Consider the following 15,859-nt stretch of genomic DNA (forward strand, 5'->3'; position numbering starts at 1 on the left):
GCAAGTTTTAGGAAGCACAGTGGTAAAAATTTGAATTCGGTTTCGCCAGGTAGAAATCGTTTGATTTCTCTTTTTGTTTTTAGATGGCGTAGTTACGTCCGTATATAATTATTTTGATAACTATTGTCTAGGACAGAAAAGATTTTTGTTTTGGTTCAAAGTAGTGGCTATACCGCTCTGAGGAGATCTAGAGAGGTCGAAATACGAATAAGTGGCTGTCGCTGCCCTGTATCAAAACAAAAATCTAATACCGTCATTATGTTTTATTACTTTATTTCGGTTGGAGTACCAGAAACTGAATTCACTACGAATTTTGATCATGATGAACGGCATGTGGAATGCAATTTTAGATTCCCTTGCCGAGTAATTTATCAAGCTGTTTGCTTCGCAAGTTTTAGGAAGCACAGTGGTAAAAATTTGAATTCGGTTTCGCCAGGTAGAAATCGTTTGATTTCTCTTTTTGTTTTTAGATGGCGTAGTTACGTCCGTATATAGTTATTTTGATAACTATTGTCTAGGACAGAAAAGATTTTTGTTTTGGTTCAGAATAGTGGCTATACCGCTCTGAGGAGATCTAGAGAGGTCGAAATACGAATAAGTGGCTGTCGCTGCCATGTATCAAAACAAAAATCTAATACCGTCATTATGTTTTATTACTTTATTTCGGTTGGAGTACCAAAAGCTGAATTCACTACGAATTTTGACCATGATGAACGGCATGTGGAATGCAATTTTAGATTCCCTTGCCGAGTAATTTATCAAGCTGTTTGCTTCGCAAGTTTTAGGAAGCACAGTGGTAAAAATTTGAATTCGGTTTCGCCAGGTAGAAATCGTTTGATTTCTCTTTTTGTTTTTAGAAATATTATTTATAAGATGACTCATAACGTTTTTAATTTTGTGAAGTCGATCTTGAACCTGTATGTCTTCCGGCTTGTAAAAACAAATATTTTAAAAAATAGCTTCACACTTTGATCTAGACATAGTTTTTCCAAATATTAAAAGGTGATATAGTGGATCTGTGGTCCAGTATAAACGTAAAGAGTGAAGTTTTATGTTTCCCATTAATATGCAGAGACCCAAAAATTTTTTTAAGTCGTCAATATTTATATCTATCCAGCGTCTTAAAAAGAAATATTTTTTTTAATTAGGGTTTTTTATGTGAAGCAGCTCTGTGTTTTGTCCACTCTACGATTTTTATTTAAAGCTCTCACCAAATAGTAATGAAAAATATTGTAAAGATGTTGCGTCAACATGAATTTCTACTTTTACATTTTCTTGTTAAGTAAACTGATGTATCTCAATATCTTCCTCTACATCAAGCCAGTCCGCATCATCATTTTTCTTGTACCACATTTGTGTACTTGTACTATTGAGGTTGGCGATCAATATGGCAAATTTGTCTCTGTTCTGGGCTCGATGAATTAATTTATTTCCTCTTGTATGGGTCCAATCTCTGATGTTTCGTAGCCAAGATTTTTTCTTTCGTCCTATGCCCCTTTTACCTTCAATCTTGCCTTTTAATATTACCATTATGTGTCCTAGATATGACATCTTCTTAATTTTCCAGAATCTTCCACTAGAATAAAATATTTCATCATTATGGTCCTCCTCGAATTCATATTCAACATTTTCGGTATCTCTGTACTCACTAACTTCCCTACTAGCCATTTCGGCCTCTAATTGAAGATCTCGTGTACTTAGATGTCGTTGTGACAGTGAAATACGTCTGAAACAAATCATAAGGGATTACACCGTGTATAAATAAGTTACATAGTTATATTACCTGTCTAAATTATACACAATAACGACACGTTTGCATAAGTGCTATAAATTTATAGGTTATTTCTTCTTTTTTAAACGTCGACATCACAACCCAGCCATAGCGTGTCTAAGAAGGATTGTTCAGGTGGACTGTGGACAAATTTAGACCCACTGTGATAAACCGTGGTAAAATTATTTTACATTTCATCACGTAAGTTAGGTGTCACGCATGTGTGTCAGCAGTTCTTACGAAAACTTCACGGTCACACATGTGTGACGGTTGGTCGTGAATGTGGCAATTAAACCTGAGTTTTACTGTGTCTGCTGTCTAAAAGAGCTACCCGTCGAAACTGGTACTTACCTTTGCTGCTGAATAATCCAAGGTCACTATGGTTGAACAGTCTAAAATGATGGACAACGTGGGATTTTTATTGCTGACCTCTTTGATATATTCATAGACGTAATCAGCACCTGGGTATAGCAAACCTAACTCGGGCTTTATGTATAAATATTTACCCTTGTCATCGGAGTCCTAGAAAGATAGAATTATTGATATTAAAGCATAAGTAAATTCAATTTTGCTTTTTGTTGCGATTATTTGATGACAATTAACTAACTCAAAGAAAACTATCTATTCAGTGGACACTACGCCTACACGGACATTGTTTAAGAGAAAGGATATGTAACCCTATGCGCTTTTAAACATAAATTTAAATATACAGGGTGATTTACGAAAGTCTATCATAGTCCATCATCTTTATTTTTAATGTATATTTTTATGTTTTTAAAAGGTACAACCTCATCTCAAAACAGTTTATTATGTAAGAACAATGAATAATACAAGGTTAAATTTTGAAATTTTGTATAATTTTCCTCAATGCATTAAATACTTATATAAAATTTTGAAATTAATAGTTTATCACACCTTAAATAATATTACTTTTTTTAAATTAGTTAAATGCAGACATTGTAACAAAAAGTATTTAGAGGCTAATGTATTTAGAGGCTAATATAGCGCCAATGTAACAAAAAACAAATGAATTAAGGAAGGTTGTGTTCGTGCGCCACTAAGCGTCAACTATAAAATTTTTCTTGATACACTAAAGAAACTACTAATCCTCACAAAGGAATAGATTAGATCAGTATAATAAACATAGGAAAATATAAAATATGAATTTGAAATATAACAAAATTTAAATGTAGAAAAAATGTAACCAAATTAGAATATAAAAATGATTGTGCCAGAGAGTGACTACTTGACACTCAAAAGAGGATTCGGCCAATTTGCATGCTCTACAGAGACCATAGAATAAGAAAATAGATGACGATAGAAGGTAATCAAAAAAAATATGAATAGATGTAAATGTAAGTGATAGAATATGAAAGTTGCTCTAAGGTGTAAGTGGGCGCCAGGAAAATATTAACATATACCTTCCAAGGTATCTTGTAATGCTGTATACCCTTTTCGTTGCAATGGAAAACAAAAGCAGGTATTAATTGAAATATTTAGTCTTAACAACAAATTTAATACCTAACCAAATATATACAGTCTATCTTAATTATTTATGCTATCCACCACCACTTATGTACAGTTAACCTAGTTATATACAAAAAAATTCCCTGATTATACACAATTTATCCCTGATTATCTCTGAATTTAAATTTACTGAAAGGTAGGAGGTTAATACTATTTAAGAAATTTATACATAATAAATTTAAGTAAGAAAAATTAATAATTCTACCTAAAAAGGCAATTTAATTGCTTTCAATTAAAAGTAGTAATAGAGTAATATGGACACTCTCTCTGATCGTGAGGGGATAAGTGCCAAAGGTTTAAATATATATTAATGAAAATACCAATAACGAACTCTCGGATTAAATGTGTACACAAAAAACCGTACAGTAGAGTTAATAGGGAGGATTTAAAACCTCAACCTGTAGTCGACAATTAGTCCTTAAATATTATTCAGTATCATTTAAAAAAAATGACGGGTCTTTATTATTATAAGAAATAGTATGCTTTAAAGTTAAAAAATGATTATAGAAAATTATTAAAATTGATGAATAAAAAAACTTAGTACAAAAACAGCTAAGAATGACGAGAATCAACCCTGGGCATCAGGTGTATAATCCTCCTAGGGAATAACTTAACCCTTTTTCTTAAAATAAAGCCAAAGAAACAAAATAATGAATCCTTCCCCTTGACTCCTGATTAACTCCTTTAGTAGGCGAAAAAGAATATTTGTGTTAGCGTTCCTTCTTACTCTTGAGAATAAATAAGGAAAAACACAAGGTTTATTAATCTGGAAAGGTAATACAAAAAGTTACTAAGGAACCTTGTATAAAGGAAAAAAACCGTTGTTTTTGGTTTTGTAAAAATATGACCTTCGAATGGTTTGACAATATTTTATGTGGTATGGATTGATTTTTTTCGTATAATAATTTCAGATAAATATATGATATTTTAGAATATAAAAGAACGGTATGAGAGAAAATGAACAAAGATAGATAATTATATGGTTTTAAGGCTGGGAAGTAAAATAGAAAGTTGACATATGATTTTATATTATTAATAAATTTAGATTTAGAATATTTCTTAATGAAAGGATGTAAAAAATGACAGATATACATATATTACCTATCAAAGGAGAAATGACAATATTTTAGAAATCAAAATGGCTGATGGTTTTTATACTTTTTCCTTTTTTTATTAATAATTGGATCCACTTACCGGCTCAGAGTGGCTATAAACCAAACACAAAACAAACCACAACTTTACTCCAACTTCTCTTCTACCCAGAAAAAAAAACAAAATTTAAGATTCTTAAAACAGATCTCAGCACATCCCTGGCCGCCTACTGGTTTAAAACCAAACTTTACTTCTCTCCGATCAGAACAAGAGTGACTCTAGTCTGATAAACACGTATATAGTTTTCCAAAACTGCCACTTGGAGTCGCTGCTTAGTACCAACTTAGAAACTAAAAGTTATTTAATGGATATTGATTGAAAGATTTTATTTAAAAGTAATGAAAGGATTATTGAAGTGACGGACAAGTTGCCACATCACTTTTCTTAACTAAATATCAATATATTGGGTTTTGTATTTAATTTCTTGACGAAAATTATACATCATTTCAAAATTTCACCCTGTATTATTCATAATAGACCTTACATAATATACTTTGTTAAGATGAGGTTGTTAAGGAGCTTTTGAAAACATGGAATTTACAGGATGTTTCATTAAAAATAAAAATTATGGACTATGCTAAACTGGAGTGAATCACCAATAACATTTAAATTTATGTTTAAAAGCGCTCATTTTAATTAAAAAGTAAACTTACTGGAGGCACATTGAAAAACAGAGTCATGTCTACATAAAAAAAGAAGAAGAAGAAGACATTAGGTTAACGACTGTTAACAATATCAGCCGTAACATATAAACAATACATCGCCTACCCTAACTTACGAAATACCTTATATCAACAATGACTAATTATTACTGATTGCTTCTATTCTATTATATTTTTACGATCCGATATGTACCGTGTTTATACCTATAAATATCTAAATACTTATGTCTTATATCCGCTATAAATACTTTGTACTAATTTCAGCTTAGATATTACTGTTTATGAACCGAAAACACTGTCTAGGCCACCGATACATACTTATAACTCGGGTCAATTGGTTAAACATTAAATATATTTCTATTTAAATGGGAATAAGCCACAATTAAAGGTTCAAGTACGTTTATTGACGTTTCAATTTCCACTTCGGAAATCGTTCTCAAAACACAAACATTAGTAAGTTAAACATTTTTTTTTTTTGTTTAATTTACTAATGTTTGTATTTGAGAACGATTTCCGAAGTGGAAATTGAAATGTCAATAAACGTACCCACTTTAACCTTTAATTGTGGCTTATTCCCGTTTAAATAGTAATTGCTAAAGAAAATAGCTTCAGAACAATATTAAGAAATATATTTCTTTTTGGATTAATAGTAAATCCTTTCTATTATAATTTAAGAATATTTGTCCGTTTTAATACTAACCTAACCTATCTAACCTACTTTATGGAATTGAAATCAGATTATTTGGACGGCCTCAAGAATGTTTTAAAATTTATTAACAATATATATTATAATAATAAAAACCAACGGTTTTGCGCATGAACAATACCAAAAAAATTAGGAAGAAAAAAATTGATTTTTAAATATCCAAATCGGTATACGTAAAAAATGTATTTTCTCGGCTTTCAATCAACCAACTTTCTTCATTTTTTTAAGCCGACGTAAAAACAATAGAGCCATCTAAAAAAGTATGACCAAATGCAAGACATGCTTTAGTATTGTTATAAATAAATTTATTTATTTATACTCCAGTCGTCACAGACGAAAATGCCACTGAATCTCTAAAAATCATACGAGCAAGCTAAATTTTTTGAGAATGTTAATTTTGGAACCCAAAAAAATATGCAAATAGTTTACTATTTATACCCCCCGGCTACCCCCTAAAACCACTTCCCCTCGTAGGGTAAAACTGAAAAAAAAAACTATTTACCAAGAAACTATGCGTGGTATAAACAAATATTTCAAATAAAAAATGTAGTTGAGACCGTGATAATAGCTCGTAAGGCTTTCGTAAGTCTACTTAGCTCATGCCCAAAGTTTAAATATGCAGGAAAATAACCAGCAGCTAAACTTGGTACTGTATTCATGGAAAAACGATTACTGGGTAACACTTCCTCACATTTAGTATGGTCCTTTTGAACTAATATGGAAATCTGAATCTTTAGATCTCTATTTTTACGTTCCTCTGAATTTGAGGCAAGGCGATAAACAGAAATGAGTGATTGCTGAATACCTAGGCAGTATATATACCTAACAAATTGGGGTTCGTTGTCACTTATTATTCTACGAAGAGTGCCGTACCGTAAACATAATATTTTGCTTATTAGTACCTTTGGGCACTTCTCAGCAGTAACTTGTTTTAACGTAAATAGTTCTATCCATTTTGTGAAAGTATCTTTCTTTGAAAAAATTCATCTGTTTCCTTTTTTAGGCACAGGTAGTGGACCCACTTAATCAAATACCACACATTTAAAGCGGTGTGCCAACACAGGTGTTTAAATAAGACCTGCCGGTTTCAGATTCAAAGATCTATATATTTGGGAGTCAAGGCTTTTCTTTTTATGCTTAACAACATCTCGCATAATGGTAGGCCAGTAGAAATGAAGACATATTCGCGATCAGTATATCGGTTAATGTCTACTAATTCATGTTCTTCAGATTCAATATGAGAACGATTTCCTAAGTGGACATTGAAACGTCAATAAACTTACTATAACTATAACCTTTAATTGTGGCTTATTCCAATTTAAATAGTAATTACTTCAGATTCAAGGCAATCAATAATTATTTTTATCTTTTAGTCAGTGAACTGTTCCTCTCTAAGTTTTTTTTTTGCTTACTGTACAAATATCTTTTGTGTCTGGACCATAAATAGATCTTGATAACATATCGGCGATACAATTCGTTGATCCAGGAACATATTTAATTCGTAAGTGATACCTTTCCACTTTCAATGACAGTATAGCAAGGCGGTTAGTAGGAGATTTTAGTGACATTAACCATTTTAGTGGTTAAGGATCTGTTTTAACAATAATAGGCGAACTTTCTATGTAACCCCGGAATTTACTAACTGCATATACTATAGCTAAAGCTTCTCGCTCTGCCGTACTACAGATTCGATCAGCCGCTGTAAGTAAGTGACTTGCGTACTCTATCGACTTATTATTTCCTTCGTCCCCCTGGAGGAGACATGCGTCAAGTGCTAATGAACTTGCGTCTGTTTTTATTACAAAAGAGTTTGTAAAAGTCGCTTGTTGCAGAATAAGAACTTGTGTAAGCAATCTTTTAAGATTTTCATAAGCCTGGTTTTTTGCCGGTCCCTAAACGAACGCTACATTATTCTTATTTAAGTCTAAAAGAGGTTTGGATATACATTTGAAGTTTAGCACAAAACGTCGAAACTAACTACGAGTTTTAGTGTTTTAGCACAAAACGTCGAAACTAACACTACTAAAATGTGTTTAACTGGATCGAATAGGCATTTCAGCAATTGCTGATATCTTCTCAGGATCAGGAGCGATTCCATTGGGCATCAGAAGGTGTCCTAAATTCTTGACAGAACAGCGTAAGCAAGTACATTTTGCACTATCTACACAACTTAAATACTTGTAACCTTTGCAACATGTTAGCTAGATCTTTAATATCATTTTCAAGTGAGCTAGATAGAATTTTGCCGAGTTATCCAGGCATCTATTTATTCTTCCATTACAGTAGTAACCAAACATTTACTTTAATTTCTCGAGATTCGATTAAAATTTCCTTAAAATTTTGAAATTTATTTCTTTGCAGCCTTTTTGTAATGTACGTACCATTAAGCCATAAACCGTATCCAACTGAATCTCTTCAGTAAGAGAATAAGGTAATTGTGCAAGCAAAGCTCGAATATAAGAAACAAATAATTCAGTAGGTTCATTAGAATTTTATTCACGCGAGAATACTTCTCGAAATATTAAATGAGGCAAAGCTTTTTTTGAATAAGCATCTTTTAAGAGGTGAAGAAGACACTTCAAATGGTGGAGTAGGATTCATTATACATAGAAAGCACACACAAAATATAGTTGAAGGTATCAGCATAATCTCAATTATTATGCTGATACTTTCAACTATATTTTGTGTGTGCTTTCTATGTATTAAAAATTGAGATAACAACCGGAGAGTTAGGCGATGCCCTCAAAGATCGAAAGCAGCAAGACCTGTAGACATCCCAATTAAGTTAATAAAGTATGGACCAAAAATATTACATGAGATATTGGTTCAACTATTTAACAAATGCTTAAAAGGACAAAATATCCCTGATGATTGGAATGTTAAATACATCAATTCAATTATCAAGAAAGGGGATAAACGTAAATGCTTTAATTATAGGGAAATAACTGTTAACATAGCTATGATGATTGCCAACCTGCGTAGCGGAAATGGCACCTGAAGAACAAGAACTGTTATCAGCTGAGTGGAGAGGTTGTACGGTCGAATAATAAAAAAAGAATAGAATCAGAATACGAAGACATAGAAGAACAAAATGGATTTCGTGCAGTAAGATCGTGCACTGATGGTATATTCGTTCTGCAGCAGGTAATCGAAAAACGGAAGGCAAGGAATCTATTTACCCACCTATTGGTTGTAGATTTAGAGAAGGCATACGATACGGTACCTTTGAAAAAGCTGTTTCAAACATTGACAAAAGTAGGTCTCGGTAGAGAGTATGTGAATGTTATCGCAAATATATACAAAAATGCAAGAAGTGTCGTTAAAGAAGACAATTTTATATCTAAATCATTTCCAATAACAAAGGGGCTTAAACAAGGATGTTGTCTATCTCCGACCTTATTTAAAATATATATTCAATCATCGCTAGAGCAGTGGAGGAAACAAATATCCGGAATGGGAATAGACATAGGTGGTGGTAAATGTCTAATAATTTTATTTTTTGCAGATGATGAGGTAGTCGTAGCGAATGATGAGGAAGACATGGACTACATGTTTAGGAAACTAAAGAAAGAATATGAAAAATGGGGCCTCAATATGAATATGTCAAAGACCGAGTATCTTAAAATAGGAGATGATGAAGATCCAGAGTTAGAAATTAGAAGCCCAAAAACATGTAATGAATATAAATATCTCGGATCTACAATATCTAAAGAAGGCACTATCAAAAGAGACATCGAAAACAGAACGCAGCAGGAAAAAAAAACGCGGTAAACATTCTAAACTCTCTACTATGGTCTAAAGATATTAGACAAGAAACGAAATTGACAATCTATCGAACCTTGGTAGAGCCTATTATGACTTATGGGGTAGAAGTGTGGTAGATCACGCAAAAAGATAGAAAAAGAATAGAAGTAGTAGAAATGGATTTTCTGAGGAGAGCGTGTGGTGTATCCAAAAAAGATCAATCAAGAATAAAGATATTAGAAGGCGGACAAATACTGTATATTCCAGTGTAGACAGAATTGAAACAAGACAACTAGTATGGTATGGTCACGTGAAGCGAATGAATGAAGATAGATGGCCAAAGAAATCTTTAAATTACATACCAAAACAACAAGAAGAAGAAGGCCTTTAGTTGCCTGGGAGGAAAATGTACGGCACATAATGAGAGATAGAGCCATCAAAGAAGACGAATGGAGGATAGAAAACGATGGCGGTCGAAATGCGAGAAGCGGCAGAGGCTGTAGGAACCTCGCTCATATATAGTATCAGCATAAGCCCCAGAATTGTATATCTCATCTTCAAACTAAATGCAAGATATAACCTTAAGGTAATCCAGATATATGCTCCAACGACTACCCACTCGGATGAAGAAATTGAAAAATTTTATGAGGACCTAGAAACCGCGTTACATGCCACACCAGATCATTACACAATAATTATAGGCGACTTTAATGCGATAATGGGGTTTAAACAAGATGATGCAGAAGTAGCAATGGGTAAGTATGGCTGTGGTGAAAGAAATGTACGAGGCTAAAGATTTCTGAACTCCTTACACCAAGAAAATTTATTCATGATGAACTCTTTTTTTAATAAAAAGTCTAAGCGTAAATGGACATGTATCAGCTAAGATGGCAGTGTTAAAAATATAATAGATTATATCATAACAAACAGAAAAGAAATAATTGAAGACATTGAAGTACTCAACAAATCGTCAATAGGAAGTGACCACGGATAAATCCGAGCTAAGATACTATTAAATGCCAAATTGGGGAACAAAGATGATCCTAAAAACAAGAAAAAAGAAATAGATTTCCTCAGAAAACACAGACCTGAAAGATGAAATAGAAGATGTAGATCAAGCAAATGATGACATAATAATAAAGGCTCTAAAAGAAACGAAAAGGGAGTGCTGCCCGACCGGTCTGACCCATAAAGAAAAACTAAGCCAAAATACCAAAGAGCTAATAGGTAAAAAAGACAGCTGACGAAAAAACACGGCTCCAATTACACAACAATGAAGAAATTAAATAAAGATATCCACCGGTCAATCCGAAAAGACGTAAGAGAAAACAATACAAGAGAAATAACTAAAATAATTCAAAAAAACAAAAGTTTAAAAGTTTTGAGGCGAAATACGAACAAAGCAGGCAACAAAAATATGTACAAAATAAAAAACGAAGATGGAAACATTACTACTGATAGAACCAAAATCCTTGAGGTTGTCGAATCCTTTTATCGCAAAATGTATGAGAGCACCAACGAAAGGCAAGATCAGTCACTGCCCAAAATCAGAAATAACTCCATACGAAATCAAAACTTTACTTTTAGAAATAAAAAAAAACAAATCCCCTGGTGATGACAGAGTAGTGATCGAAGCGATCAAACTAGGTGGAAATAAAATTATCCAGGCTTTGGCCAAGCTTTTCACCGAATGCTTCTACCAAGGAAAAACTCCTTCTCAATTGAATAATGCAGTCATTACTTTATTACACAAACAAGGAGACATAACAGATTTAAAAAACTACAGTCCTATCAGTTTGCTTTCACACATATATAAACTTTTCACAAAAATTATTAAAAACAGACTGGACCCTAAATTAGACTTCTATCAGCCTAGAGAACAAGCTGGATTTAGATCGGAATACAGCAAAAACGTAACACTTACTACTGGTAAAGAATCTTATAGAGAAGTCTGCAGAGTACAACAAACCATTGGCACTGATATTTGTCGACTATGAGAAAGCATTCGATATCATAAGCCATCAGAAAATGTTAAAAGCATTAACAAAATGCCGAATAGACCATCGCTACACTAACAAAATCAAATATATCTAACAAAATGCGACAGGGAGTTCGAATTCGTTAGTCAAGGTGGGTGGACGTATTCGAGTTTTGTGAATTAGCTGGTGATTGTTTCTTGTAAAATATAAGAAGTGTAATTAGTTGTTAGTTTTGGTATTGATATTTACGGAGAGCATATTAGAGTTTTTTAAGGCGTAAGTGATGTCAGAAAAAACGGGCGGCGATAAGCCGCCCGATGAAAAAAACACTGATAGTGATAATAGCAGGTATGTTCAGCAAATAGATATGAATAACAGTTATAGACCAGGAGATAATGGCCCATTTTATGTGTTTGTGGAACATAAAAATAAAAATTTAGGGAGACTTTTTCCAATTAAAATAGGGCACTTTCTACTTAAAGATGAAATTTTAAAAAAAGATGTAATAGACATTAAACCGGTAGGAGTTAATAGGGTAAAGGTTATTTTTAATACCTTAGAAATAGCCAATAGTTTAGTTAACCACGAAGTTATATTAAAAAATGAGTTAATAGCATTTATACCTAAATTCTACACTCACAAAAAAGGAGTTGTCAGGATGGTAGATACTTTCTTTTCTGAAGAATATTTATTAACGGCTATCAAATCAAACAAACAGGTATCAAGTGTCAATCGTATGAAAAGGAAAATTATAGACTCTGATGGAAACGTAGTTTTGGTAAATAGACAAATGATAATAGTAGAATTTTTAGGAAATGAAATTCCAAAATGTATACAAATAAATTTATGCAATTTTCATGTTGAACCTTACATACAACCCGTTGTACAGTGTTTCAAATGTCTGAGATATGGCCACTCAGCTAGACAATGTAAATCAAAAAATGAGAGATGCCAAAAGTGTACAGATACAAGTCATACAAAAGAGGATTGTAAAGAAAATAATTTGTGTATTTATTGTAATAATAACGACCACCCCTCAATTTCACGTATTTGCCCTGTATATGCAAAGCAAAAGGGGATAAAACAAATTATGTCAGTTGAAAACATTTCTTTTAAAGAAGCCGAAAATATATACAATAATCCATCATATGCGAAGGTGGCTACGAATAACCGTTTCTCTATTTTAAACAACGATAACAATTTTCCAACTTTACCGAATACTTCTGGCGACAGTCCATCATCTAATAGTACTTTTAATAAACCAAAACCAGCTTCTAAAGTGAATACTGTTAAAACAATTAAACGAACACACCCAACCTCTCCTACACCAGATACGATGCCTGTAAAAAAATCTTTTAAACCTAGTCAAAAACCTAAACCCATTATACCTAACCCCTACAGAGAAGAATTTATGGACTATAAAGAGAAAACTATAATGTTAATTACCTCCTTCATAAATAAATTTCAAAAAAATTTTCAATTACCACCAAATACTCTCATGGAATCTAATATCCGGGACTTTGTAGAAAGTGCGTTTGTTCCAAGTGATCCAAATGATGCCATGGAAACATATAGTGAATCAGATTCAAGTGAAAAACTATTTTACTGATTAAACTTTAAAAATGGCTAATAAACAAACAATTAAAAACCAATTAGTAATTTTGCAGTGGAATAGTAGATCAATAACATCTAATAAAAATAATTTGTTAAATTACCTTAATAAAAACCATGTTGATATTATCATACTTTCCGAAACTTGGCTTAGGTCTAATAGTAATTTTAATATTAAGGGATATAACTTCATTAAAAGGTGTCGTGATGACGGATATGGCGGAGTTGGTATATTTATCTTACAAACAATTAACTACCAAGAAAGTGAAATAATTCAAAATTTTTCAAGGGGCATTGAAGTATGTGCAGTATTTATTCCAGATATAAATATTTCTTTCGTTTCAGTATACAAACCTTCAGACATAGCAGCCACAAAAAAAGATTGGTTAAACTTATTGGTACAGTTTGATATCTCTCGTACAATTTTTTGCGGCGATTTTAATGTACATTATTACAGGTGGGGCCCTATTCCGGAAGATCGCGGGGGAAAGGATTTAACAGAAGCTTTAGATTTTTTGGAACTAATTACTTTAAATGATGGATCGCCCACTAGAGTTAATCCCAATGGTAATCACTCTGCAGTTGATTTAACTCTTATCTCCCCTTTTTTGGCAGATTTGGTAAATTGGTCCGTATATCAAGACACTTTAGGTTCTGATCACTACCCTATTCAGATTCAGCTTCAAATTGCTCCCATATCTATCGAAATCAATCCGGCAACCAAGTGGAATGACGGTCGTGCCGATTGGTCAGCCTTTCAAGCATTTATTGAAAATGAAATCAGTTCAAATTTATCTCTAAATGATTCAGATAACTGTCAAATAACAAAAAAATTATTTGAAGTTATATCTTAAGCAGCATCTGCATCCATGCCCGTTAAAAAACCTTTCATTCCTTCTGTCCCAAGGCCCTATTGGTGGGACAAAGAATGTTCTGATATAGCTGAAAGTCGCTCCCACGCACTTAAATTGTTCAGAAGACAAGGAAATATTACAAATTATCTGAATTACCAAAATATCGCAGCAAAGGCTAAACTCATTTCCAAGTTAAAACAAAAAAATAGTTGGATAACCTTTCTTAATCAACTCAATAGATCTACACCCCTTTCAAACATTTGGAATTGTGTAAAAGCTATAAGAAACAAATATCATAAACAAAAGAAACCTCCATTGCACGAAGATTTAATTGAGGATGTTCTGAATCAGCTGGCCCCGCCTTCGGTCTCTAATGTCAATGTAGACAATCAAAAAAATTTTCATTTTTGTTCTACTTCAGATACTATGTCTAAAACTTTTACTTATTCAGAGTTAATTTTGGCATTAAACCAAACCAGAAGCACGGCTCCCGGTTTGGATGGTTTTACATATAAAATTTTACACAATCTTCCAGTTTCAGCTAAACAAATAATTTTAAAAATTTTTAACAACTGGTGGGTAAAACAAGATTATGCTGAGGATTTAAAAAATATTGTTATATGTTTAATTAAAAAACCATCTAAAGATCCAAAATTACCCTCATCATATCGACCTATATCGTTAATGTCTTGTCTGACCAAGACTTTTGAACGCATGATTAAGTTTCGCCTAGAACATTTTATTGAAAGCAATTCTCTCCTACCCACTACACAGTATGGATTTTGGAGAGGCCGTAGTACGATAGATGCATTGACCCATATGGTTACAGATGCACAAATATGCTTATCTGATAACAAATACATGTTATACCTATTTGTGGATCTAAAAGGTGCATATGATGTGGTTGATTTGAGTATTTTAAAAACAAAATTGTGTAAAATTGGTATCAGCAAACAGGTATCAAATAACTTAATAAATTTGTTTCTAAACAGAAAAATTTATATTCGTGACCACAGAAATGTACTCCACGGGCCAAGAACAGTATATAACGGTTTGCCGCAGGGATCAATATTGAGTCCACTTTTATTTAATGTATACACAGCAGAGCTGCATAGTTTGATGAATGACACTATAAAAGTTATACAGTACGCGGATGATATTTGTTTCTATACTATCCATAGTTCATATGAACGATGTATTACAGATTTAGAGTATATTTTTTGCCGCATGCGTGATTGGTTACATACTATGGGTTTTAGTGTTTCACAGCAAAAGACAGCGGTTATGTGTCTTACTAGGCATAGACTTAAAACACCCGATTTGTATACCATAGGTGATTTTACTATACCCGTAGTGAAAGAATATAAATATCTTGGCATCCATATAGATAATAAACTCCTATGGACCAGCCACATAAAACACGTAAAGCAAAAATGTGAGAAAGGGCTCAATCTTCTGCGTGTAGTTTCTAAATATAAATGGGGTGCAGATGTTAAAATATCTCTTACTTTTTACAAGTCATACATCCGCTCAATAATAGATTATGGATGTACTATTTATGCCTCAACTAGCAAATCAAACTTATTAATCTTAGACAGAATTCAATATAAGGCAATTAAAATAAGTCTAGGAATTATGATGTCGTCACCGAATTGTGCAGTTCTCGCTGAAGCACAAGAACCGCCTTTGTGCCTTCGAAGAGAGTACTTAGCTAATAAACAGCTAATAAAGTATAGGACGTTTAGTACATTTATGGTCAAAAAAATATCAAATATAGTGGTCCAGAATCTTACAAACAAATATTGGAGAATTAAAACGTCTCCCCCTCTTGCTGATGCTTTTATTGACACTGA

At 32.8% G+C, this 15,859-nt stretch overlaps 1 protein-coding gene across 4 annotated transcripts in view; it reads right to left on the bottom strand.

Moving 5' to 3' along the window:
• The window catches only part of LOC140451013 (sodium-independent sulfate anion transporter-like), a 129,672-nt gene that overhangs the window by 33,322 nt on the left and 80,491 nt on the right, over window positions 1–15,859 (bottom strand). For all 4 annotated transcript variants that reach the window (XM_072544725.1, XM_072544721.1, XM_072544733.1 and 1 more), the window contains exon 9: window positions 2,123–2,293. In XM_072544725.1, the coding sequence (XP_072400826.1) occupies window positions 2,123–2,293 (171 nt within the window). The remainder of the gene's footprint in view (window positions 1–2,122; window positions 2,294–15,859) is intronic.

Source organism: Diabrotica undecimpunctata, chromosome 1 (genome assembly GCF_040954645.1).
Source record: "Diabrotica undecimpunctata isolate CICGRU chromosome 1, icDiaUnde3, whole genome shotgun sequence".
Taxonomy (NCBI): Eukaryota; Metazoa; Arthropoda; class Insecta; order Coleoptera; family Chrysomelidae; genus Diabrotica; species Diabrotica undecimpunctata.